This window comes from Biomphalaria glabrata, chromosome 9 (genome assembly GCF_947242115.1).
Source record: "Biomphalaria glabrata chromosome 9, xgBioGlab47.1, whole genome shotgun sequence".
Taxonomy (NCBI): Eukaryota; Metazoa; Mollusca; class Gastropoda; family Planorbidae; genus Biomphalaria; species Biomphalaria glabrata.
Window position 1 is genome coordinate 42,099,781 of NC_074719.1, and position 27,789 is coordinate 42,127,569.

The 27,789-nt window shown below is 34.4% G+C and overlaps 1 protein-coding gene across 6 annotated transcripts; it reads right to left on the reverse strand.

Annotated features, from left to right (window-relative positions):
* Positions 1-26,437, reverse strand: LOC106078009 (uncharacterized). 6 transcript variants are annotated; one of them, XM_056041711.1, is made up of 17 exons: positions 26,209-26,437; positions 24,594-24,802; positions 24,292-24,416; positions 21,521-21,593; positions 19,768-19,882; positions 17,818-17,956; positions 16,046-16,173; positions 15,800-15,867; positions 15,039-15,279; positions 13,895-13,962; positions 10,840-13,438; positions 9,174-9,221; positions 8,920-9,051; positions 7,845-7,930; positions 7,163-7,302; positions 5,538-5,661; positions 1-4,422 (listed from the first exon to the last, which is right to left on the reverse strand). In XM_056041711.1, exons 2-17 carry the CDS (start codon positions 24,640-24,642, stop codon positions 4,259-4,261), a joined length of 4,299 nt encoding a protein of 1,432 aa, XP_055897686.1. In that variant the 5' UTR covers positions 24,643-24,802; positions 26,209-26,437; the 3' UTR covers positions 1-4,258. The 6 variants fall into 6 exon arrangements, with proteins under 6 accessions (XP_055897686.1, XP_055897684.1, XP_055897682.1 ...); XM_056041709.1 differs by having other exon boundaries at positions 24,594-24,789; positions 26,187-26,437; XM_056041707.1 differs by having other exon boundaries at positions 26,187-26,437.
* Positions 26,438-27,789: the final 1,352 nt, after the last annotated feature.

The following is a 27,789-nucleotide window of genomic DNA, read 5'->3' on the forward strand; positions in this document are numbered from 1 at the left end:
TTGCTAACTTGAAGTTTATTTCTCTAATGTGCACAAGCGAAATTCATGTCCTAATGACATCCCCTTATGGTTCTAATAAAATCAAACACTTTTTTTTTTCTGAAAGTAGGCCTAATAATTAATTAATAATAATTTTTTTGCTATAAAAAGAATTCAGCTACACATATATAATGCCTTTAGAAAGCACAGCATGATTCTGGATTATTATAAACAACAAATAAAGAATGCATTAAAATCATCTAAAGGGTAACTGCTTCTCTATTGAAAGTTGAGCTGCTATGTTTGGCTTTGTGAGAAAGAGAAGAAAAATGAAAAAAACAAAACAAAGACAGACCTAAAAAACTCACAGCTAATAAAAGGCAGGGGGCATGGTGGATGAGAGGTAAAGTTCTTGGCATTCGAAACCAAGGGGTCCCAGGTTCAAATCTTGATGAAGACTGAGATTTTAAATTTTGGGATTTTAAGGGCCCCTCTGAGTTAACCCAGCTCTAATGGGTACCTGACATTAGTTGGGGAAAAGGCAGTTGGTCCTTGAACTGGCCACATGAAACCCTCATTAACCATGGGCCACAGAAACAGATGACCTTTATATCATCTGCAGTATATTTTTTTAATACAATAAAGCAAGTGGAATTGGACCTACAACAAGAATTGTACTCTACTGCCAACTTTTGACTTGAAGAAACAGCTGCCCATAAAAGCACCAAACCAAAATTTCTCTTTCACATGGTTATAACTTAATGCAATGCATACATTCTATATTCCATTCAACTTGAGCTTAAATATAATTAAAAACAGATTCAATACAGCTGAAGATGTATTTACATAACGCTATGAAAAAGCATGAAATAATTTGGCTTGACTATAAAAATAGTCTTGGAATGTACATATAAAAAATATAAATGTTTTGACAGAAAATATTTAGTAGGAGCACATTTTCTCTCTATATATTATTTTTGTGTGAATACTGTAAGAACAAACAGATGAAAACATCCTACAATTTAAAACACCGCCTTGGATCAGTAAAATAACCCAACAGAAGTAAAAAAAAACACAGATCTTCATAAAACAATCTATTAGCTCCTATTTACAGATAAATGAAAGTCTGGGACGGCAAAATATTACAAGCATTAATTAGGGAAAAAAATCAAGACAAGAAAAATGTTTCGTCTCATTAAATAGGAAGGTCAAACTCTTCCTGTGGCCACTCTCAGGAGAAGTTCTGGGTCAAACTCTTCCTGTGGCCACTCTCAGGAGAAGTTCTGGGTCAAACTCTTCCTGTGGCCACTCTCAGGAGAAGTTCTGGGTTCAGATGTAATAATCTTCATTTCTGTAAGAGTGTCTGAAACTTAGCCAACACAAGATACAACATTTGGAATGCTAAATAACAATAACAACATTAACAATGGTTTACAATTTTAAAAATAATTTATAAGACACATTTTTTGTTTAGTTTGAACTGAAAATTAAGCATCATAACCAATTCAATTTTATTACAAAACGTATAACTTATTATATACATTTTGGGGAATGGTGGCTGAGAGGTGCAGTGCTTGGCTTCTGAACCGAGGGGTCAGGGTTCAAATCTCGGGTTAAGACACGGATTTTGAACTTCAGGATTTTTAGATTGCCCCTGAGTCCATTTTTTGATGGGCACCTGGCATCAATTGGTGAATGTAAAGGCGGTTGATCGTTGTGCTGGCCACATGACATCTTCGTTAACTGTTGGCCAAAGAAACAGATAACCGTTAAATCATCTGCCCTATAGATTGCAAGGACTAAAAGGGGAACTTTGTAATAGAAATAAAATATAAATGTAGTTGAAAGACGTGTTTATAAAGTCAATGATACAAATGAAATATCCAGGAGAGTACATTTTACTTATGTTAGAAGTTGAATAATTCATTTAAGCAACATTTATGGAAAAAAAAATCAATCAGTATATATAATTTAAGAAAAAGCTTGCAATAGACCAAGAATTAAATAAAAATAGCGAGACTATTCAAAGGCCTTCCTTATGTTCCTGTATGAGGGTCAGGAAATGGGTTAACAATGCATTCAAATTGAGTTGTAAATAACATAACTCCTAAAAAGTTGACCAGATAAATGGTTTTATGGAGAACATATAAAAATTTATTTTTTTCTATATCTAGAAACAAAACAGAAAAACATTAAAATTAGATAGAGCAATTGTTTTTCTCTTAATAACTCATCAATGCTAGATTAAAAGACAATGGATGATCTACTAGATTTAATATTTTATTGATAGTCTTTTACATCTAGATTTAGAAGACAATGCGAAAATGTTCCTGCACATTAATTTTTTAAAATCTTGAACGAATGCAGAAATGCCAGAAGGCTTATAATTCCGTTCAAGATAAATATTTTCTGGTTCTCTAGCCAAATTTAAATTTATTTCTGTTTTTTACTTTGAAAAATTACAACAGCCAAACTAGAGTTTTCTCAGTGTGGCCCATGAGCTAGTAATTCTTTTCTCAGCTGTTAAATTTCTAAGAAAATTGTTGGAGCCATTTTTGAGAATCCAATCCACCCACCAAGATTTTGGGTTTTTGAAGATTCCACAAAATTACAAATTGAAAAGAGGCATTGTAAAAAGTAATTTTACTACACAAAAATGTCTTTCTTTTCTCTGTTGGCTTAAAAAAATTTTTTAACTTATAAAGTCAAAGAAAAAGTTTCAAATTACAAAAGTATTACAAACTAATAATACCCTGTAGTTCAATTGCAAATTCAATACTGATGAAGTATATTTTAATGCCTTACAAAAATTTAAATACATCAGGAAATATTTTTTTTTAAGCCAGTCTGAATGATCCAGACTTATAGAAGGTTCTGGTCTGGTTGGAAACTGATTTTACAAAAGCACACAAAGTAAAAGTACAAATTTTCAATTCAGTTTCATTTCTGAAACATCAAATCTGCTGTCATGAGCAAACTGTGGGAAATCTGGAAGAGTAACATCAGCTTCCAAGTAAAATTATAACTGTATTCTTCCCTAGTGGTCTCTGTACTTCTATAAGGTTGTGAAAGCTGGACACTGAACGCTGAAAGAAGAATTCAAGCCTTGGAGACTAAAGGATACAGTAAAATGCTGGGTAATGTACCAAGAAAGGAAGACAAATGTTTGTACTTTTACAAGTCATCACTCTGGCTGGCAAAAAATGAGGGACTCCTCAATATTGTTAAGAGAAGAAAGTCGAGCTAGTTCGGTCGTAGTGTAAAACATGACTAACTGTCATAAGTCATTCTTCTAGATACAGCGGAAGGAGTTTGAAGAAAAGCTGAACAAGCTTGAAAGTGGCTGGACAAGGTAGAATGGACCAGCCTCTCTCTTGATATCTTGCTAAGAACAACTGCTGACCAGGAAAAGTGTAGGGTTTTGGTTATGCGAACTGTGACAACACCCATAATCACTTTTGATAAAAATTAAATGATCTGTCTAGTTCTAGAGGTACAATGTTCATCTATAAAGTTGGTAAAGAATCAAATGTAATTGACACATTTGAATTTTGAAATGTATAAAATAAATGTAAGTAAAACTATTCTAAACTATAGATCTAATTCAATCAAAATCACACAGTTCTATTTTTTTAAAGTTTTCTTTTTTCATATTGTTGGTAAAATTCCAATCTAATAGAAGGACAATAGAAAAAAAAAAAAATTCATTTGGTACTGAGCACAGAAAAAAAGTTATTGGGAATGACTTAGCAATAGTCAGGTCAGCAAGTTATAATTGTAAAAAAGTTGTTGATTTAAAAATATTTTTAAAAATGTAAACGGATTTAGTTTTACTCAGCACAATCTGGTAGTTTTCTCTCTTGTTCTCACTATATATTACAAAAAAAATTGTAATTTAGTAACTCCTTTAGGACGAAATGAAATGGAGAAAAAGCATCATTAAGACAAAACAACAAGAACCAGTAGAATATAAAAGAAACTATTTGCAATTTAAATATCATGCAAGGAATACAATTCTTTTGTGCTTTCTGACCTATAGTCATTAAAGTTTAACAAATATTGAAAATTGTTACATAAAATTGTTACATGGTAAAATCAAAAAGTTTATCTACTAAAATCAGATAAACATGGACTTTATACCGAGAAATAAAAAAAAGAGGACGCAATAAAAATAAAATCATTAATTCAAAATAAAAACTAGAATTACCATATTTTCGTTACTCAGTATATGCATATTCCTTTTCAAAATGCCTAAAGAGTACTACATCAAAATAAATCTCTATGCAACACATGTCACACTTAAAACAGCCGAGTTTTCAGTAAATAATGAGGATGAAGATAAACTTTTTGATATTGTTGCAAGATGATCTCTGTATGAAGGGGTCAATAGATCAGCAGCCTTTATGCACTGAGTGAGGGCGAAGTCATTAGGTTCTATTGGCGCTGTAAAAAAAAAAAAAAGAAAACATGTTTTAGAAACTCTTTCAAGGTACCCTAGAATTTACATTTATCTAAAATTAAAAATTAAAATAAACTTCATAGACTCCTAAATGCTGCTGGTAAATTCATCGGCAAAAAAAACAAACTCCATTCGGGCAGATGGTGTGAATAATTTGGTTTTCTACAGTTGTAATGTTTTGTTTGGTGTAATGCACAAATTAAAAGACAAATTTCCTAATGGATAGTAAAGATTATTATTATTATTATTTAAAATGATAGCTATCATATAACATTTAACTATCATTAAAAATTATAACTATCATATAACATTTAACTATTATATAACATTTAACTAGAATTTAACATTTAATTCGCAATTAGGATGTTATTTGTTCTTCAGCTTTGGCCTATTAGTTTTATACATTTTGGATGCCGCTTCGGAATTGAAGATTATAGACTCTTATCCCAAATCTCCCACAAGATAACAAGATGATGGGGATGGCACCAGGCAAGGATCAAACTATGGACAATTAAGACAAGAATGCAAAGCATATGCCTCACAATCAGGCAGCATTCCAGTTCTGAGGTGAGAGCTAGCATATTGTCTACTGTTACCATCAAAAGTTTTAAACTTTAATATAGCAAAAGTTAAACGAAAAATATGGGCCATTCCAAGACAAATTAAATGTTTGTGACACAATCACTGTTACCAAAAAAGTGTAAATGAACTAATCAAATGAACGCCCAAAACATGTAAGAAAAAAAAGGTGGCCTAAAGCGGAGGATTCAGCCCCCATCGCCTCATCATGGCGCTTCCGTAGAAACATCTAGTAGTTTCTAGCTAGATAGGTTAAGAACAGGAAGTGAACAAGAATTCCTCTGGACTACTTTGCAAGAGCATTTTTTTTTATCTCACTTGGGGTGAACTAGCCTGGTAATTAAGTCCATAAAGTTTGCCATGCCTTGGTATGAGGTATGAATTCAGACTGTTCTCCCCCTACTGCCCTGCAGGAGTTATGGGATAAAACATAACAATCTTCATTTCTGAATGAATGTTGGAAACATAAATCAAATCAATCAAACCCACTATTCTCTTACAGATGTACTTTAGAACTTACTAGTCCATGTCATGTCATCCTTAGCTATGTAGGTGCAGGCAGGTACACAGTACTGAGCCACACCTAGATCCTCAGGGTTGGTACAGTTGGACATCCACACAGGTAACACAATATGATCACAGTTCTATGGAAACATCAAGTAACCTTTTGAAAATCATTGTAAAAAATGGAACTAAAATTTTGCAGTCATTTAGAACTTCATGAAAACTACAAATGATTTAAATAGTATATTACAATTTAATTTCCAACACCCAATTTATATTTTTATGTTCCAACTATGTTTAGCTTTCTTTCCTTCTATATTTAATTTAATTACAGTTTTGCAAGATTATCTTATTAAAGCTGCTGAAATCTCAATTGAGATGCTGGTACTAATGTCACATGTGTGTGTATAGTGTCATGTTTGACAGCATATAATCTGGCTGATGAACAGGAAGTCTATCCATCCCAGAGGTGCTACGGGGCTCTTGCCTGCTTCAGCACATCTTTCCTTTCAGATCTCTCTTAAGCTTTTTGTCTCTATACCCAAACTTTAGTTGTAGATCTGCCTCTACATTGTCAATCCATTGTTTTCATGGTCTGCCTTTGGGCGCCTGTCTTTTGTTTTTTGTTCTGGTAAAACAATTTTCACTCCTCTGTTCTCTGACATTCTACCCAGCAAGGTCCGCAGGAAGTCAACTGTCCTTATTATTAAGGTCATATTATGTGTGTGTGTGGTAAAGAAAGGATTTTCATAAACATGAGGTAGGGTAAAAGATGGTAGAACCTATTATCGGTAATGTAAAGGAACTAGAAAAATTTTGGTATGGTAATATCTAAGGAGCGTAGTAAACTACTGGAGGAACGGGAGGGGGGGGGGGTGAAAGGAGGATTAATTGATATTCATCAGTCTATGTTCCATGCGGGTTATTTAATGTGCTTCTTCACTGATGGATTACATTAGTATGCCTGTATCTATACTGTGTGTATTTAAACTAACTTATTCAAGTTCTATACTTTGGATTATTTATTTTGATGACTGGAAATCCTTCAAAATGTATCAAAAAAATTTTATTTTTTAAGTTTATTATAAATTAATATTTATTTTCCAAAGTGGCATTCAATTTAAAATAAAGTATGTAATCTTCACTTTTTCACACAATGTTAAAAGACTTTTAAATCAGTCGACATAATTTGTGAGTTTTGAACTTTTGCAGTTACTCGCCTGAATCAGCCAGGAAAACCAACGACTAGGCAGAGTCTAAGTCACTGATTAATAGGCATGACTAAATGGACCTAGAGACATGTGTAGGGTAATCATCTTCTTTTTTGAGCGTCTGTATTTTATTCAATAAGATAAGAAGCTAAAATATAACATTCCCCCTTGAGCCAAAAGATTCATAAAGTAGATCAAGTAAGATCCACATGCCTTTGTGACCCATTTTCATCAAGAGTGTCATTCAAACATGAATTTGGGAACCATGTACTTTACTACTTTTGTCATATCAAGGCTGACCTTCGCATGCAATGTGAGTACAATAAAGATAATCGAAAAACTAATATTAATTTTATCACATAAAAAAAAAATTGTATGTATAGTTCATTTTAAGGATTGACAATGTTTTAAAGAGAAGAAATGAACTTACTTGTGGATAACCCATGAACTTGTCCAGACACTCTAACTGACCTGGGGTCAGCTGATACAGACATCCTTCTACTGAAGATTTTGCGTTGTAGGCCAAGTTAGGGAAACCACCTACATCTTGCAGGTCAGAGTTCACACCTGCTGTTAGAGGTAATATTAGGAACTGAAATGACCCTAATCTAAAAATGTTCTATTTTTGTACATTTTTTATTAAAGAAAAGAAGGGTATGAAAAATATTGAAAGGAATTTTTTTTTACTTTTAATACTGATTGTTAAAATGCACTTTTTCTATCAAAAGGGAGTCAATTGAGAATGCATGCTCTGGCAACAATCCAAAATGATAGAAATGGGAAAATGGTTGGAATGCTGTGATAACTTCCAAAAAAGCCAGTGGAGTGTGGGAGCAAATGAGGAACCCTAGCCATGCCTCTCTGTTATATTTCAGTCTAATTTTGGTTGATCAGATCATTGCATGAGATTATACCCTTGTTTTAAGTTTATGAATTAACCAGGGGGCCAAAGCATTAGAGTTGGAAAAACAAGTAAAAGAGAGAATAAAACTGTCTCTATGTCTTCATTTCTTATCAAAAGTGCATCTATTCTGGACAATGTCACAGACATTGCAATTTTTAAAAAATCAATGAGTGATATAAGATCATGAGATAAGGTAGATAAATATTACCCTTCTTGTTAAAGACCAGTTCAAATCCAAACAGTAACGACCAGAATCTAACTAATGGTTCACCAGCAGACAGATAAGTAGTCATCCTGGAAAAATAAAAAAATTAACAAGATTTTAATAAAGAAAAGAGGTGTAGTGGCTGAGTGGTAAAGCACTTGGCTTCCGAACTGAGAGGTCCCGAGTTCAAATCCTATTGAAGACAGGGATTTTTAATTTCAGGATCTTAAGGGCATCTCAGCTCTAATTAGTACCTGAAATAAGTTGGGGAAAAATAAAGGCCGCATGACATCCTCGTTAACAGTGGGCCCAAGAAACAGATGACCTTTACATCATCTGCCCTATAGATCGCAAGGTCTAAAAGGGGAACTTTATTTGTTGTTTTTTTTTTAAGAATGAAAACAAAACAAGAAGCTTATTGGGTTCTAGTTCTGGATTTTTATCTTGACAGTAATAATGCTGTGCCTAGAGATTTTCTGCTTCTCCTGGGGAGTAGATGATAAGAGGTATGAACTATTCTAGTTATCAAAAATGACCATAGATAGAAGAGGACGAAAATAAGGTTGTAAAATAGTCAGCAATAAAGTTAAAATAACATTCCACTGGGGTTAGGGTAGAGACCAGCAAGAGAATTCTAACAAACAGCCCAAACAAAGCTATGCAGTTCAGGCTAATTGAAAAGTAAATAATTAATAATTAAAAAATGTTAAAAAAATATTTTTTCAAGTAATTAAAAAATTGTCATAAGGTTGGTTGTTACACTATAACGGAACAAGTAATATTAAGTTGAAAATGTAAATTCTGTTTTTACTGATTCACTCAATATTATAATTTATAAATAATTATAATTAAATTATTTCTTATATATATTATATAATTATTATATTTGTAATATAAGTAATCTATATTAGTTTATCTTGTAATTTAAGTTACACAGTATGATGTTTTGAGTTGCCATTTGTAAAGTATTTGGTTGTTAATTTGTTACGCTTAATAAATGATTAAATTATTCAAACCCGAGCTTTCAAGTTTATGGTAACTGTTGAAATAAAACATAATTCTCTTAATTCATTTATACCTGTCCATGCTCATATTTTGATCGTAAGCAAAATAAAACAAATGTCCACTTGGAGGCTTAGCATTGAGACGAAAACATAACGGAGGAACTTGACTTAGTGTACTCATGTCTTCATAGTGTCTAGACTTTTTTCTAGAAATAAAAAGAAAGTGTTCTTGATAAACTTTTTAAACAGTAAAATGATTGAAAATTAAATTAATAAGAAATGACATAGAGTAGGAAAAGGAAAAGTTGGCAACTTTTGAAAGACTTACTTGGACTTTGAAAGTTTTTTGGCTTGAGCAACTATTTCTAGAGCACTGCTGCAAAATGCAAATAGTGGATTTTTAATATTCAAAAGAAGAAAAAAAAAATAAAATAAAAGATACATCATGTCCCACAGAATGACTCTGGGAAAATGTATTGTGAGTGATGATTGCTATTATATTTATTCATTTATGCAAACATCACCAAAATGGTTTCAATAGGTTTAATAGTTGTGCAGTTTTACATAGGATTTGTTCTTCATTTCAGGTTTGGGGAAAGAATTATACCCAAATAGTAGAAGATAATAATTCCTTCTTATGTATCTGCATGAAACTAAATAAAAAAATCATTTCCTCAAGATGTTTTCAAATTTATTACTTGCTTTATACAGTGCATATACCATGCTTATAGTGCTATAGTGCGCTATGATCCAATCTCTTTTGTGGACTAGTGGGGGGTATCTGGGAGAAGGTTTCCATGTTGCCTTTAGGCGCTCAGAAAACACACGTTGGGATTTGAATTCGAGCCCCCTTGTTAAGTGGCCAAGTCAGTTTTGGCCTCTCATCTACACATTCCACACATTTATGACCCAACAAGATGTTAAGTGTTCAACATTTGTCAGTATTGATTATGCAATAAAGAAACAAAAAAAGCTAAAAAAAAAAAAAAACAAAAAAAAAACATTGGCGAACTAAAAAATATGGAATCTTGTTTTTTTTTTCATGATTCTCAAACACCTTGCTAAAAAATATTGTGTTGCTTACTATTGACATTTTGTTTACAGTTTAAAGACTAGTATCTAATGAACACACATATCAAATACTTTGATAATATTGTGTTGCTTACTATTGACATTTTGTTTACAGTTTAAAGACTAGTATCTAATGAACACACATATCAAATACTTTGATAATATAAAAATAGCTGTAAAGCTATTTGCTTTATAACCTAGGAACAGGTGTAGGATGTAATCATCTTTTTTTGAAGTAAAGTCTGTATTTTATAAGATAAAATAAGATAACCATATCCACATATTTTAAAAACAACCCAAATCTGATTACAATTTGCAATCAATCATACTTAAGCGTAAGTGAATAGAGACTCTGAATTAGAATTTGTCTAAAATCTCAAAAACTGAATGCAACTTCTCAGTTGATTTCTGTTTTGGCAGGTAATCCGTTTACTGACATTTAAGATTGATCATGAGCCACAATCACAAATGTGTAACAAAAGAAAAACTAAATAATTAAAATGTTTACTTTCATAAGAAATCAAGTCCATTGAGAAGAGTTAAATTATTTGAAAGAGTTTTGTCTCCCTTGATTCCTTTAGCATTTCTAAATAGACAATATTGTTAGTGTTATCACAATGCAGGTGCCGTTACATTAATGACCTGTCCTGCATGGTTAGCCTGGTATAGAAAAGGAAAATGGCAGAGGTTCCAGTGTACGCAGCCTCTGCAGTGGCCACGAGACTGATCCCCCCGCCAGACAGAACAGTGTACACTGTTCTCATTCAGGCCAGTGAGAGGAAGCTCTTGTTCACTTTAGCTGGCCTACAGCTAGCAAGAGCTGAAGGCTCAAATCTACCTGACAGTTTCAAGAAGAAGAAAGTATTTGGACAATATTGTTAAAGTCTGATCCAAGACAATACAATTATGACCCTATTTAGTACCTGGTTGTTTCAAACTCTGTAAGTGAATCTTCTCTTTCTGTCTTATGGTTTTTGTTTGCATTTGAAAGTGGGTCTGCATTGTCCTCATGAGCTTCTGTAGTGCTGGCATTTTGAGCACTATGTTTTATTAGTGTAGTTTCATTTACTGCTTCGATTTCATCTTCCTCATCATTGGACAAAACATCAGCTTCTAAGCCACTGTCGTTGGTTGTTCCACTCCATGGCCTGGATTTAGTCATAGTCGAGCCTTCAAGAATGTTGGAATAATCAACTGCATTTTGATTTTTAAGACCTGCGCCTGAGCCATGGTGCAAATTTCTTCCTTGATGTTTTGAGACGCCTAATAGCTCAGATTTTGGATGAAGTTGGACCTTTTTACTTGTGGTTGTTATCCCTTCATCAAAATCATCATCATTCTCCTCATTGCTAATATCAAAGTGGTGTCTGTAAGCTTGCAAGAGGCTGTTATACAGATCACCTTGATACAGGATGTCAGGGTCTGATGCTTGTTGAAAACCATGACTGGCCATCACCCTTTTAACTCCCAGACTCTGTGAAACATGGTCTTCAAAGTGTTTTGTCAGGTGAGGGTAGTCAAGCTCCAGTTGCTTCCTAGTCTCCTTGAGCTGCTTCTGAATTGCATGGGCATCAATTACATCTTTTGTATTAGTCTCCCCTGAGCCTTGAAGTAAAGCTGCAGCTGTCTCGCACAGGTTTTCAATAACATGCTCATTAAGAACTTCAGATCCGTTTTCAGCTCTGTTAACAGACTTCTCATGATTACAGCTGCTAACATTGTTAGTTTCATCAACTGCAGTTGTAGACTTAGGAACACTTCCTCTCCTGACATTTTTCCTTGTGCTATCTTTGAGTTTGTTTTGCCTTCTTTTACTGATGGGTACAAACAAGTTAGTTTTCTTGTACAAGTTACAACTGATGGTTGTCTCAGGTTCAGCCTCTGCTGGTTGTTGATCTAGGGTTGACTCACGGATAATGCTTCCATCACACGCTATTTCATCTTCATCATCAATATCATCTTCTTGTAAAATCTCTCCAGGAATGATCACTGGGCTACTTCCTGAAACACTGAGGTTCTCAGGTTCAAGAACTTCAATCAAGTTTTTACCACTGTCTATAACTTGACTCATTGAACACTTGAGTTTCTCAGTTTGTAGTGCAGCCTTGTTTAATTCTAGCTCATTTTCTAGCTGCTTGAATTTTGACAGAAATAAATCGTCTTGAAAATTGTCTTCGTCATCCTCAGGTAGCTCTTCCCACATTTTATCAACATCCGCAGCACTGTCTGTGTTTAAGGTCAAATCTCTTTCTCTCCGCTTGCTGGTCTTTTTGTGAGGTTTTTCTTTTAATTGTTTGCCACAAGACTTAGACTTACTCTCTGTGCTTTGACTGTCATTTTTTAGAATATTACATGAAGTGGTACTCGGAGCACTGGCGGGCCTCTTTTTTCCCAGAAGGCCATGCCTGCTCAGAATACCATTTTTCTCAATAAAGATATTTGCATCTGCAGCTCTTGCGGGTTTGCTGGCACTGTGAACTCTTGGCTTTCTTTCTACAATATCCTTGTTGATGTAACTAGATGCACTGAATGGTCTGTCTTTGATATGTGGCGCTTTCTTCAAAGACTTTTTGTGTCCATGTGGCAAGTTTACATTACTTCCCTTGGGTGGAAGATGTGTTATGTTGCACTTAGCATTGTCAGACTTTAAATGAGAGAACTCAAGGCTTGAATCTTGTTCTAATTTTTTTTCATTGCTTGCATGAAGATTTGGATCTTTCCTTAGAGTACTATTTGTGTGATGTATTCTTTCTTTTTGTTCTATATTTTTACTAGCAAAGCTCTGATCAATGGGAAGTTTTCTTTTTTGTTTATAATTTGAAGACTTGACACCTAGATGTGTTTTAATGTTCATCGTAGTATTTCTTGTATGTTGCTGTTGTTTGACGTTTGGGTCATTGCCTGTTTCAAAAAGTACAGTAGCTGCCTTTGGCATAGATAAGATCTGTTTGTCTTCAGAGGTTTCACTAACTTGAGAGTTTGACTCTGTGGTGATTTCCAGTGTGTCAGAAGGAGAATTAGAGTTTCCATTGGAAAAGGATTGTTTGGAATCAGAGCCCTGTTGGCCAATGTTAGCCTTTAATTTATCTGAATATGTAAATCTGTGGATATCACGTGGATCAGAGCCATTGTGGTCATCAGGATCATGTGACCTGATACCACTTTCAGAATGTGGACGACATGAGGTTTTGCTCTTGTTTTTATTTTCTTTGTCATCAGCTTTCTTCACCAATGGTGCGGAACCTGAAGAATCTGGAGGCTTTTTATTCTCATCTGCAAACCTCACAGACTTTGGTCTAATGTTATCTCCAGTAGTTTTGGGTCTGAGGCTATCAGGGTCAAAAGGGTCATGTGGGAAGAAGGCACTGCGAGGTCTTTTATTTCCAGCAATTTTTGGTGTGGCTGAACTTGCCACTTCACTCTCCTCATCTCCCTTGACACCAGACTTTGTTTCTGTATTTATCTTCGCATCATTTGTTACTGTGAGAATGTCTTCTGGTAATACTTCTGTTAATCTTTTACCTATAAAAAAATGTGCAAAAAGGAAAAAGTTGAACACCTAAAGTTTCTTTTCATCAAATATCAAAATAATAATTTAAAAAAAGTAAAGTTCCCCTTTCAGACCTTGCGATCTGTAGAGCAGATGATGTAAATGTTATCTGTTACTTTGGCCCACGATTAACGAGGGTGTCACGTGGACAGCACAACGAACAACTGCCTCTGCTTTCCCAACTAATGTCAGATACCCATTAGAGCTGGGTGGACTCAGAGGTGCCCTAAAATCCCGCAATTAAAATCCCAGCCTTCACCCGGATTTGAATCCAGGACCTCGGTTAGGAACCCCAGCACTTTACCGCTCAGCTATCATGCCTCCCAAATATCAAAATGTTAAATATTTAGATGTTTTATTTTACATTTTAGAAAATACTATAGAAATTAGATTAAAAATATTTAAAATATAAAAAAATATGGTCATACTTTTAGAAGGTCCTTCATCACTAAGTGCAGGATGTTCGTCTGATTTTGAGACGGTCGTATTAATAAAACTGAAAAAAAAAAGATTTGAAAAGGTTAAAAAGAAAAAAAATGTTATGTAAAAGATATGCAAGAATTTCCTACACAAAGATCTACACTAGGACTGGTCTATTTTGCTGTTGCAAGCTGTGCAGAGCAATCTAATGGGTCATTGTTCATGGGAACAAGAAAATAGATAGTCTCCTTAGTGTAAACAACGCTTAGTACTATCAGCCATTAAAGAAAGATCCAGTCGGCAGAGTATAACTTGAACTGGGTTGCATTTCACTTAGTGCAATAAACAGTCCAGAAACAACATATGTAAGTAACAACCAGTCTGATCCCTGGACCTTAAAACAGCACACTATTTTTCTTTGGCGCAGTCTGCAAAAGAGCTGTCAGCTCAGCAGCAAAAAGCTGACTAGAAGAAGAAGAAGATCCCTGGACCTTATATTCACAAAAGGCTGAACTACTTCCACTTACCCTGTCTAAAAAAAATTCATCCGGTAAACAGTTTGACTGTGAAATCCTACATGTCACAAATAAACAGTATCCATGCCTTAGCACGAAAAGTCCCAACTATCATGGGCTTGACATGTAGTCACAATGCCTGCCGATGGCCTCACCAAAGCTATGCTTTAGAAAGCACTCTCAAGGGATTCAACACAAGAGATTTACAGATAATAATATAATTGCACACTCATGACTGGGAAATGCTTGCCACATCATGTGGAGTCCTGAAAGTCATTGTGTCAAGCTTAGAGGTAAAGAGCACAGCCAACAGCAAAGAATGAAGATAACTCAATCAACAAATAACAAAAGCGGGTAAGACTGGAGAAGACCCAACCAACCAATGAAATAGTTGGCTTTTCATAGCCATCTTCAAGTCATAGGCAATGAGACTGAGCTCATCTTCAACCATTAGGACAAGCTATATATGTGATAAAAAATGTCCTGACTCATTGAAACATTTTTATTGATTATGCCATGTCATTATTTTTTTTAATTTGAAGGTAGTAAAACAGCTATGACACTTTATTAAATTCTCCTATTCACTAATCTAGACTCCACGCTTTAAATTTACTGATATGTTAAAAGTGTCACTCACCTCTCAAAATCTTCTTTGATTCCATCCTGTAGATCTGAGCCAATAGTTTCATGATATCCCTCTGGAGACATATCCTCTGAAGGAACAGGAGAGGTTGCTTGTGATGTCCTGTGAACAGACTCCCCCAAGGACATGCTGTCTTTCAAATCCACATCAGGATGTATGAAGCGATGAGAGCCTGACATGATGGCTTTCCACCTCTGGAAAGTTCTGCTGCTGCTGGCACCATAAGCTCTTGTCTCTGTTGGGACAAGATACAAAATAATACAAGAAATTCTACCACTCAATATTTTAAATGTGTCAAAGTTGTCAAATTTTATATGTTAAATAACTTATAAGTCTAAATTAAAAAAAAAAAAAAAAGACAACTAATTCATGCATTAGCTTTATAAATGGATATGTTTATTGGGTAGTTAAAGGTTCAGATGCAAATCTAAAGCTTTGAAAGAGTAAATTGATAATTTTACTTGTCAACAAAAACTGGTGCTTTAGCTCCAGTTTAACTCTTTCTCTCCGTAATTATTTACCACATTCTGGTGGAATCAACGCTGGTATCGTCAGTTAGGAGAGAAAGAGTTACCTTATTCTACCAAGAATTAGTAGATAATCTAAAATTATGTGGTTGGAAAATACTCATACCAAAATTAAACTTTAATGCGGTGAACTCTTTCTGAGGTAATTCCATCATGTTTGGTAAGATGAGGTTGGAATCTTCAATTATGTTCATAGCCTATAAAATATTACAACGGAATAAACTCTACCTGCTATTATTCCTCTACACTGTTGGATTGTGGGAGATGTCACTGACACTGGATCCAGTGGTTTCAATCTGAAATAGTAAAACAACTGTAAGAGTGTGATAAAATGACATTTTTCTCAATATGTTACTTACAAATAACTAACTAAAACTCAGTTTTACAAGAAGTAAAATTTACTGTATTTTCAGTGTTCTGTTTAAGGTTATTTACCAGTCCATGACAGAGAGAATTAATAACGCTAACACTAGCCTGGCTTTGAGAAGGCGACCCTGAACATGGTTGATCTTGGGTGGCTTCTGCTCTTTGAGAACTTTATTTATGACACTTGTTGCCAGGACTGTCAACTCAGACATTTCTCTACCAGGGGAGACTACTACCTATCGTAAGACGAATACAAATCATGAAATTACTTTTGAAAATTTAAATTATTTACTTCATCATTTCAAAATGCCAGAAAGAATTTTATTTGTTTGATTTTGAACTATTAATTCAATTATTTTAAGTGTAAAAAAAATGTATCATTACGTACAGTGCTATGAATTAAGTTCTTTTTCAGAGCTTAAATTAACATGTATCAATCCTTAAAATTGGGGAGCGGTGGCTGAATGGTTAAGTGCTAGGCTTCCAAACCTGGGAGCCTTATTTCAAATCTCATTGAAGAGTGAGATTTTGAATTTCTGTATTTTTAAGGCACCCATGAGTCCATCCAACTCTAATGGGTACCTGACTTAAGTTTAAGAAATTAAAGGCTGTTGCTCATTGTGCTGGCCACATAATACCCTGCTCATTTACCATTGGCCAAAGAAACCAATGACCTGAACATTATGTGGCCTATAGATCTCAAGGTCTGAAAGGGTAACTTTTCTAATCCTTAAAATGTTTACCATTCTAAAGCGACCCCTTTTCTAGAATCTTAATGTGGTAGAGTAGGCAAAAAAATCCTAATCAGATATTCACCTAACTTCACTAGTAAAAGATTCCAAAGTCTTCTATTAGAATATATTTCCTCTGCTTAAACACTTTGTCAAGAAAACATAAAGAAACTAAAACTGATGCAAAATAGAGCTGTGAGATTAATAACAAATGAATGTTCACACTTGACTAGAGTAACACCTTTAGTAAAATCATTACATTTATAAGCCCTTCAGGATAGAGGGATAAAAAGTAAAGTAGCTATTATACATAAAACACTGAACCATAATCTTCAAATACAAAACCTAATAAAATACTCAGAAAGACACAAAGATAAAGACACATTTGTTGTCCCATATACTAGGACAAATTTCTACAAATACTCCTTCTTCCCTAATGCCATTGGGCTGCTGGATTAAGCAACAAAAAAAAAAAAACTTGACAGAGTTTAAGTCAATTAATATGCACAACTAGATTACAGGTACAGAACGTAATCATCTTCTTTTTTGAAGTAATGTCTGTATTTTATATGATAGATTAAAAAATGTTGCATAACAATTGTACAAAAAGCCATTTTTTTCCTTTAAACTGGAAAATGCTTTAACTTTATTTTTGTCCCAAAGACAATGAATTGTTTTTGGAAAAAGAATTAAAAAAAGAAAAATCAAACATGTAGAATTCAATTTTATATTAAAACTAATTATGGAATTATAAAAAAATTTTTTCCTACAATACATAAATGAACAGTAAAATTTTAAATCCTACATTTATATTGTTATAAATGAGCTGGTCATATGGGTATAGGTAGCTGCGTGTAACTGACACTGTGAGATTGTGACACACGCCAGCATGCTAAACTAAGTTTAGTACGAGTCCAGTACAAGGTCCGTCCAGTACACTGTTTTGAGTTTCCATTGGTACAGTATTTGGATGTATTTGGATGTCAATAATTTGTAACGCTTAATAAATTGTAGCATTATTCAAACCCAAGCTGTCAAGTTAAGTTTGTGGTAACTGTTTTGTCTTCACTTAAGAAAGAAAATAGAGCAGTGACGCAGCATTATGAACATGAATAACTAATTGAATGCCCCAACTATTAACTGACTTACTGTTGTAACATCAGGTTTGTTGGTGTTGTGTTTGAATGGCATTTTGACTTTAGAATTTGACTTTGGAGGATTTTGTAGTAGTGTAGTGTATGACTTGGATGACTGTGGTCTTAGAAGCCCACTGGACATCAACCTTGAGCTAAAGTAATGAGTTTATTATTTATTATAAATATAAAATCTTGAAGTTATTAAAAGTAAAAAAAAAACAACCTTATTACTTTATACAAAGCTTATATCAACTCACTCTGTCTGGTAAAAATTTTGAGCACATTACTTCTCCCACACCCATTTTCAGATCAAGTTGAAATCGTACACAATTATTTAATGCACTTAACAAAACATAAATCAATTAAACAAAATTATCAAATTAGTCAATTAATTACTGGTAATTAATTATTTTGTTTGAAACCAACAAGGGAAATTAATCCTTAAGTAATAAGTGATATGGAGAAATATTGATGATTTTGTCCCCTCAGATGATTGTACACATTATTTCTCCAACACCCTGTGGAAATGTATTATCATGGATACTGATCCCTTCACACTATAACAATCCCCAGTCTCAGGAAACCTCAGCAGAGTGGTGGTGAGAAGGGAGACAATACACATTATTTCTCCAACACCCTGTGGAAATGTATTATCATGGATACTGATCCCTTCACACTATAACAATCCCCAGTCTCAGGAAACCTCAGCAGAGTGGTGGTGAGAAGGGAGACAGAGTCAGTCCTAACAATTGCGGGGCCCTATACAGAACAGATTGCGCTAGTCTGGGCAGGGATAAGCATAATGTCAAAATTTTAGGATTTTGTATTAGAAAATATATTCTTCTTAGCCGCGGAATCCCTGTTATTATATACAAGTTATAAGGGTGTCATTTAAGAAGTAGCACAAGGCCAATGAAAGTGCGGGGCCAATTGCGACAACATTGGTTGCCGTGCCCTAAGGCCTACCCTGAAGGGAGACACCAGGAAATATTGCCACAAAGTGGAGGTTTTAAGTCAGAATTTTTCTTGTCCTAGATGGGTTGCATTGTTAAAGCTGACGTGTCCTATCAACACGAAGCTAAACTGGTTTTGAGACTAAGATTTCCGCCTTTCTTTCCCTTATCTTGTCAGTTACCACCAGATTTATGAGATGAAAGTCTTGGGATCCTTTCTTGTAAAGTGGGAGCTTATCTCCACTTTCATCTCCGATAGTCCTTGGAACACCAGGGGCTTCCTAAAAAATCAAGTAATTCAATTCCTAATTTTCACTGTGATTCAAGCATGAGACCACTCCATTCAGATGCCAAACACTTTACCAGTTGGCGCAAGAGCAGAGTAATTAGCTACAAAGTTTCAACTTCAAACCTAAGATTATAGTGAAGACAATTACTGGACCACATTCTAGAGTTTTCTCAGCTACGGTTTACCTATCCTTAAATGACTATGTGAATTGAAATGATCTGACCCATCAACTCAAAAAAACAAAGAAACTAGAACAGATGTGAAATAGTGATGTGAATTTTATATCAAACAAATATTCACATATAACAAGAGAATAAATTCAATAAATTTAGAGACGCTTCAGGAAAGAAGACTATAAGATAAAGTACCGGTATTAATACATGAAACAATGAACCATAACTAACAATTACAAGAACATAATCTAATAAAATACTCAGAAAGACACAAAATGGGTTGCCTAAATCAGCCAGAAAAATGATTTCGTAGAGTTTTAAGTCTCTAATAACCATGCATGACTAGATTAACACATGGATACGTAAAGGACATAATTATCTCTTTTAAAGGAACATCTGTAATGTATGGTTGCTCATTGTGCTGATGTAATGACACCTTTGCAACCTGTATTCTTTTCACTGTAACCCTTTACAGATGTTGAGATTTTGAGAATGAAAAACAAAAAAAGGGAGTGCATCTATTACTTTCGTGAAATGTACATGACAACCTTAAGTCCAAGTCTGCGACAGATTTCATCCATCCTGAAGATTGCACTGACGGAACCCTCGTGGTAGCTGCTGACCTTGTTGATGATCTAAGGCTGATTCGACTGGAAGATCTAGCTGTTGATTTATTTACATAACCAAAGGTATATTATTCAATGCAGCATATATTCTTAAATAAAAATACAAGCTATTGACACGAAAATATATTTTACAGGTGAAAAAAATAATTTAAGAACCCCTTTTTTACCTTACGATCTAAAGGTCATCAGTTTTCATGATCTACGGTTATCAAGTGAGTCATGTGACTAGCACAATTACGGACCACCTTTACTTTCTCCAACAAATATCAGGTACACATTAGAGTTGTGTGGACTAAGGGACATCCTAAAAATCCTGAAATTCAAAATCTCAGTCTTCAACCAGATTTGAGCCCAAGACCCCTCAGTTTGGACGCTAAGCACTTCACCATTCAGCCACCACAGAGAACAAATAAAAATTGATTCTGTAAATTTTTTAAAATTTCGAATAGATTATAAGATTATGCTTTAAAAAAATGTGATACCTTTTAAATGGGTACCAACAATTCATATCTGTTACCCCTTTAAGGTTTGTTTTGGCGATTTTGTAGCCAAAAAGGTATCATATTGATAGCAAAGAAAATAAAAAGAATAACAAGGACAACGACCAACCACTTTTCTTTTTCCCCAACTAAATCTGATATCCATTAGAGCTGGGTGGACTCAGCAGTGCCCTAAAGATCCTGAAATTCAAAATCCCAGTCTTTTCAGAGATTTTAACCCAGGACCCCCTGTTTGGAAGCCAAGCGCTTTACCACTCCACCACCATTTTTTTTAACTGGCATATATAAATTCAGTATTGCTCTTAAGAACACATCACATCCTTGTTAAATTCATTTAATATGGATTTTTTAATGTAGGTAATTATTCTGAACTTTATTCATAAGTGAGTTGAGTTTGTGTTAGGGCATGGTGTCCAATAAATCTATCACTGCAACAAGATCAACACAAAGAAGAAAGAATAACGCATCAGAGCAATAATTAAAGAGATGATAACTACAGAGCTGCTCTATGCGGATGACTGCGTGCTTCTTGAACAGGAGCTTCAACTTGCTGTCCCTGAATTTGCTGAGGGTGCTGCCTCATTTGGTGTGTCCATTAAGCTAAAAAACGGAGGTCATCCTTCAGAAGTCCCCAATGGGAACTAATCCTGGGCCTCACAGTGTCCAATGATGCATCACTGTCCGGAAAAAAAGACAGCCATCTCACAAAGGCCAACAGCCTCAAACTGGGAGTACGATGGAATAGTTCTTATCACCTAGCAACAAAAATCACTGTTTGGCAAGCTTAAAGGAGGACGGCATAACAGAGGTGCCCCAGTATGTGCTATAAAGATGAACTCAGGTGGCATTGCACCCTCACTGGCAGAGGAAATTAGCTGGCTACAGATAGCCTGAAAGAGACTGAGAGAGCTCTCACAAAGGCTGTGGGACAAACAATCGAGACTCAAAGAAAGGCCATTATTAAAGACAGACACAGAAGATGAAAAGAAAAATTAAATAGACAGCCAGCTGACAACTACTTTGTCTAAATGAGAATTGAAGACATTGCCACTATATAAACTTTTTCTCTATTTTACAGAAAATGACAAAAATAAAATAAAACTATTTTTGAAAATATAATATATATGTAATATATAATGGTGATTAAATCAATCTGATAATAGTTAAGGTAATACCTTCTCTGATTGAATCAAGATTGTTCTCATCTCCCGGCTTAAGATCCACTGATAGAGATGTACAGCCCTGATCCTAAAGAGGGAAAAAACATTGTATCAAACACTGAAAAAAAACAACAGCAACCAATTTTGTATCAAATAGTCTAAATTTTGCGCAAGTTAAAAAAACAAAGATTCAATCTTTAGAAAAAACAAACAAGTGAACAAAACAAAACAGAGGTAGTGTAAAATGTGAAGCTACTCTTTTTTTTTGAGGTGCTTTTAATAATGAGATTGAAATAGAATAATAACATAAAAAAAAAGAGCAAACCTTTAATTGTGTTCCATACGGCTAACTATGCACAAAATTCAGAAGAAATATTATTTAAAAGATACAATGTAAAAACATAATTATGGAAAAAAACAACACAAAAGTTAATAAGGAAATTGTAATGGCTCTTTTGAAAAATATTGATGTATTGCTAGATCTGCTTGCTTGCACAAAAGATTAATTGTTTCAAAGTTGATCTTTAGAATCAGTCAAATATATATATATATAAGAAGTTTCATCCTTTTTCCAGGTCTGTATATTATAAGGTTGTTTTTTAATAAAGTGGTAATTCTTATAAGCACTCCAATGACATGTGGTTCAAATAACCTCTGACAACTAGTCCAACTCCTGGCTTTCATGTGTGGCCCAAATAATTTTTATTCAGAATTTTTATTCATGACAAAGGAGAAGCAAAGGTGAAAAACTGGCACCTAAACAAATAAGCTTCAGATAGAAGGGGCTCATTTACCTTGGCTGGCTAGCCATAGAAGAAGGAAAACTCTAAATCTAAACCTCTGCTGCCTTGCGGCTATATTGAAACATAGGAATGCCTTCTGGAGTCAGAAGCTGATGACTTATAAAATACAGACCTTACTTCAAAAAAGAAGATGATTATGTTCTACGCATGTTCCTAGGTCAATCTAGTCATGCATGATAACCAATGACTTAAATTCTGCCAAGTCACAGGTTTTCCTGGCTGACTCAGGCAGCCCATTCCATGCTCTAATACAGCGGTTCTCAACCTTTTAAGCTCTGCAACCCTTTTTATTATCCCCCCCCCCCCACACACACAGACTGCCAACCTTAAAATAATATTCTAAAGTAACTGTGCTTAGAATAGTATAATCATGTTATACCTGATAACCATTGCCCAAGCTTTATGTTTAATTACGAAATAATATGAAATTATATTTTGACTAAAATATATTTCTGCTTGTAATTGAATTAAAAAAAAAAAAGAAATTTCTTTATTAACGTTCTTTGTTACAGCTCCATTTTTAAGAGTTGTTCCATAATGAAAATATTACCTTCAACAATATGGACTATAAAAATATAAATGAAAATGCTTTTCAAATACCTCACGACACGTGCAAATTTCACCATAGAAATAATATCTATCATTTAAACTGTAAAACTATTTATTCTATGATAATAAAAATGTTAGAACTCTGCCATCTGGGCTATCCTCGAACAACAACAAAATGTGAAAACTTCAAGTTTTTCACTTCTAAAAAAATCCATATTTCTGTTGGTACAAGGAGACCCTGCAAAATCATAATTCGACCCCCAAGGGGGCCATGACCCATAGGTTGAGAACCCCAGCTCTAATAGCACTAGGGAAAAAGGAGCATTTGTACCCATTTGTCCTAGTATACTGTAATGAATCAGTTCTTTGAACTTCACAATAAATGACAAGGAACTTCATTAGGTCTATCCTAAGTAAAGAGTGAGAAGATTTAAAGATTAAATATACACCAGTATGAGAGAAGTTTGATGTAATACACCAGTATGAGAGAAGTTTGATGTAATACACCAGTATGAGAGAAGTTTGATGTAATACACCAGTATGAGAGAAGTTTGATGTAATACACCAGTATGAGAGAAGTTTGATGTAATACACCAGTGTCTGCTTAATTGAAAATGCCAGGAAATACTAAGCGACTCAAAATAAAATTGTTTCAGTTACACTTCAGCAGTGGAAACAAAGTTATTTTTTTAGTTAAGTTCTAAAATGTGAGAGTAATATGTATAATATATTTACTCTTGGTTTTTCAATATCATTGACAAAGTCAACAACATAATACAATATTCCCTATAATAGCTTTCTCAAATAGTTTTTTTTTTTTAGTTGATGGCATTAAAAGAATTTGAACTTGACAAAATTGATGATGTGATTCTGTTTAGAGCTAAGAAAATAGCTGACGTAGAAATTACTTTAAAAAATAAGAACAAAAAAATTGAAAGACAAACAAATGAAAAAGAATCTGAAATAACCAGAACATCAACTGATGTTTGTTTTTATAGGGATTCTATTGGATAAATACAAATGGCTGTTCTTTTTAAAACAAATTCAAGAAAGTTTAACAATGTTCCTATACACTTGACTAACAAGTAACATAGTCTAAGAAAAGTAAACTTCTCCTTTCAGACCTTGCGATCTATAGGAAGATGATGTTAAAGTTATCTGTTTCCGTGGCCAACGGTTAACAAACAGTGTGTCATGTGGCAAGCACAACGACAAACTGCCTTTACTTTCCCCAACTAAAGTCATGTAGCTTACCCATTAAAGTCGGTGGACTCAGGGGCGCCCTAAAAATCCTGAAATTCAAAATCTCAGTCTTCACTGAGATTCGAACACAGAACCCCAGGTTCGGAAGACAAGCGCCTAACCACTCAGCCGCTGCGCCCCCCAAAATAGTCTAGAATTATTAAATTTATATTACTTAAAATAATTTTTTACTTCATATTCTTTGATGCGTCTTGCTCTATTAGATATGGAGCTAATAGCCGTGGCACTTTTTCTTGTAGACTGTGAACTGCGATGCGATATTTTGGAGGTATGGCTATAATCTGAGCAGACACTACCTATGGAGATACAAATACAAACATATATACTACCAGTAACCACAAGAGCTCAATGATAGCAATGATAAAATATATATTTATATGTATTCAAATAGAAATTGAACTAAAATTTGACAAACATTAATTTGATTTTTTTTCTCTATATAGCAGTTAAATGTCATAAGTAAAACATATTACCTATATCCAATTTGACTTCTCCTTGTAAATCTCCATTTTTTACATCCATTTTTGACACAGATAAATTATACTGGGTAAGTGTAAACCTTTATATATTCAAATGCAGCTCTATTGATCTACGTTAGTGTAGTATCATTTCTTAGTACACAAAAATATCTCATACAACTGCCAATCAGTGCCATAAATGTGGCTGCAGCTGTTTGACTGGGCTGTGTGTTGAAAAGAAAGGATAAATTAGCTTATTAATTCAGTTATTCATTTTATTTTATGACTCATTACTCATATATGCTATAGATATTTTCATTTTTTTTTTTGGTAAGTACAATTCATGAAAGTATCTATCTAGTAAGTCTTTCTAAATAGATCATTAAATTACTGATGAAAAAAAAGCTCATTTTAAAGTTTTCTTTTATAAACATTTAACATTAATACAATCTAGATCTAGATTATATTTAGTAAAGTATATTTTACACAGGAAATAACTCCTAATAGACTAGAGTCTATAAATAATTGACTAGTAAAGGTCTATAAGAGAATTTTAGAGCTCTATTATAATATATTAACAATAATATTAAATAGACTATATAGATTATCTTTTACACTATAAAGTAGAAAGTAAGGCGTATATCTGTATGTTCCTTGACCAATCTTGATAAAACCCTGGCATAAATGTTCCTTGGGTACTAACTGGAACTGTGACAGAAAAGAGTCTTGGACAACATATTGCTGACTAACAGTACTAAAGCCCTAGGCTACCAGACCTGTGTGTTGAGCACCTTGCTGTACGGGAGTGAAACATGGTCAACCTACTCATGGCAGGAAAAAAAAGCTGAATGTCTTCCACCTCCGATGCCTAAGGCAGATCTTTAAAATAAGCTGGCAAGATAAGATAACCAATGAGGAAGTGCTACGAAGAGCAGGGTGCCAGAACATACGCTCTGTTATCAGCAGCAGACGCCTTGGCCACGTTCGTAGAATGCCAGTAGGTCGACTTCCACAGGACATTCTGTATGGGGATCTAATAGAAGGCAGGAGAGCCGCTGGTCCCCCACTTTTATGTTATACTGATGTATGCAAATGCGACATGAAGCTCTTCAAATCGAAACTAGCAGCTGGGAAGAGGTGGCACTCACCACAATGGATAGATCCACATGGAGGGAGGGTCACAGATTGCAGATGTCATACACAACAGAAGCAGAAAGAAGGGTGAAAATTCAACAGCGTCTGATGATTACATTATATATTCAACCTGCAATCGCAGCTGTCTGAGCTGTGTATCAAGGATTGGTCTCAACTTTAGTCACACAAGAAGTTGCAAAGGGAAAAGATCGTCTCTAGACTAATAGTAATATTTATAATATTTAATATTAGATTTAGACTTAGAGTCAGAGTGTCTTAGACTTAGAGACATAAAAATAAAATCAAAAACAAAAAATCATAAAAATGCCACAGAGAGAGAATAGAGTTTATATAACAAACATTTTTGGGTAATATCAGCTACTAGCGTAGTATCATCATGATGTGTTAGTATTATGCTAAATTACCAATAAAGATCTAGATATAGAGTCTAGATCTACATGCAAATGATCATACATGTATTTATTTCGAAACCAACCATAACTTTTTCCGCCATATTGTTTATAGACTAGTAGTGATTTGGTCAGAAACTAGACTCCATGTAGTTCTACGCACAAGCAGAATAAAGTACCTCGTGAATGACTGTGAGGCAGTTTTAACAATTTATAGATCTATAAAAATTATCATCTAATAATTTGAAGCTAATCTCTATTTATTAGTATAAAGAGTTTTGATAAATTGTTTTCTCTTTAAATTTTCTTTACTTTTGCACGTCAATATTTACAAACTGCAACTGTTGCCAGATTGGTTTGGTTGGTTACCGATAAATTAGATATGTGTATAGATCTACCATTCAAACCAAAAAATAAAATAAAATGAGTTTTCTTTTGTTGCCAACTATAAAATAAAGTTCGATTGCGTTTGAAAATGTAGATCTATTTTATTTCAACAATCCATATATTTTCTAGATCTAGTGCGAATTATAGAGCAAATGTAGATTATTTCTAATTCTAGATCTAACATTTTTTGTAATGATTTTATTTTTGTCTTTACTCTTAAGAATTAGTATGTCTTAATAAAATGTTATGGATCTGTCTTTGTGTTTTGTTTTTCTTTAACAGTTACTGGCACAACAATCAATAGGTTCAGATATAAGATAACATAAGATAATTATATTGATCCAATCAAATGGAAATTCAGTTTCACTACAATTGACAACATCAGCGTACCCACTGTACAATAACAGTATAGATGAAAAATTCGAACAACATTCACACGAAACACATAATATACACATTCACAAGACTTATAGTAGGCCAATTTAGATCTCAATTTTTTTCATTTAAATCGTAATGATAAAATTACTAAATAGATCTATTTAAAATGTCATCATTAGTCTATATAGTTGAAGATCTTTACTTTTTGTCTTTATCTAGATCCACTACTGTATGTATAGGGCAAACCTGGAGATGTCTGACATGGCTAAACACATATTTCTCCATTCGGCTTTTAGGGGTTAGCATGGGCTCAATTGGGGGGCCCTGGTGAAACCCATGTGGAGCCAGTAAGAGGGGTGATCATTGAGGCGTCTGTAAAGGGCTTAACACATATGGGCCGCCCCATCTGGGAAACGAACATTGACCCAAACAGGTGCCTTTAGGGGTGAGCTTAAATTGGGCTCAGATATAGAGGGCCTGACCATTAAGGGGGCGCAGATTGAGAAACCTGAAAGAACTGTAACTCATGGGCTCTCTTTGGGGGGTGAAAATTGGCCCAAACAACAGGGGTGCTTAAGGGTGAGTCTGGGCTCAGATATGGGGCCCAGATGAATTCCGGTAAAACCCACGCGGGGCCAGTAAGAGGGGCGAACATTGAGTGGTCTAAAGGGAAAAAAACATATGGGACCCATTTAGGGATTAATGTTGGCCCAAAAGGATGCCCTTAGAGGTGAGCCTTGGCTCAGATATGGGCCCAGATGAATTTCGGATAAAATCCAGTAAGAGGTGCGAACATTGATGGGCCTGAAAGGGCTAAAGACATGGCCCCCATTTCGGGGGATGATCGTTGTTCAAATGTGGGCACAATAATGGGGCAAAGATAAAGCCCTATTGGAGCCGAG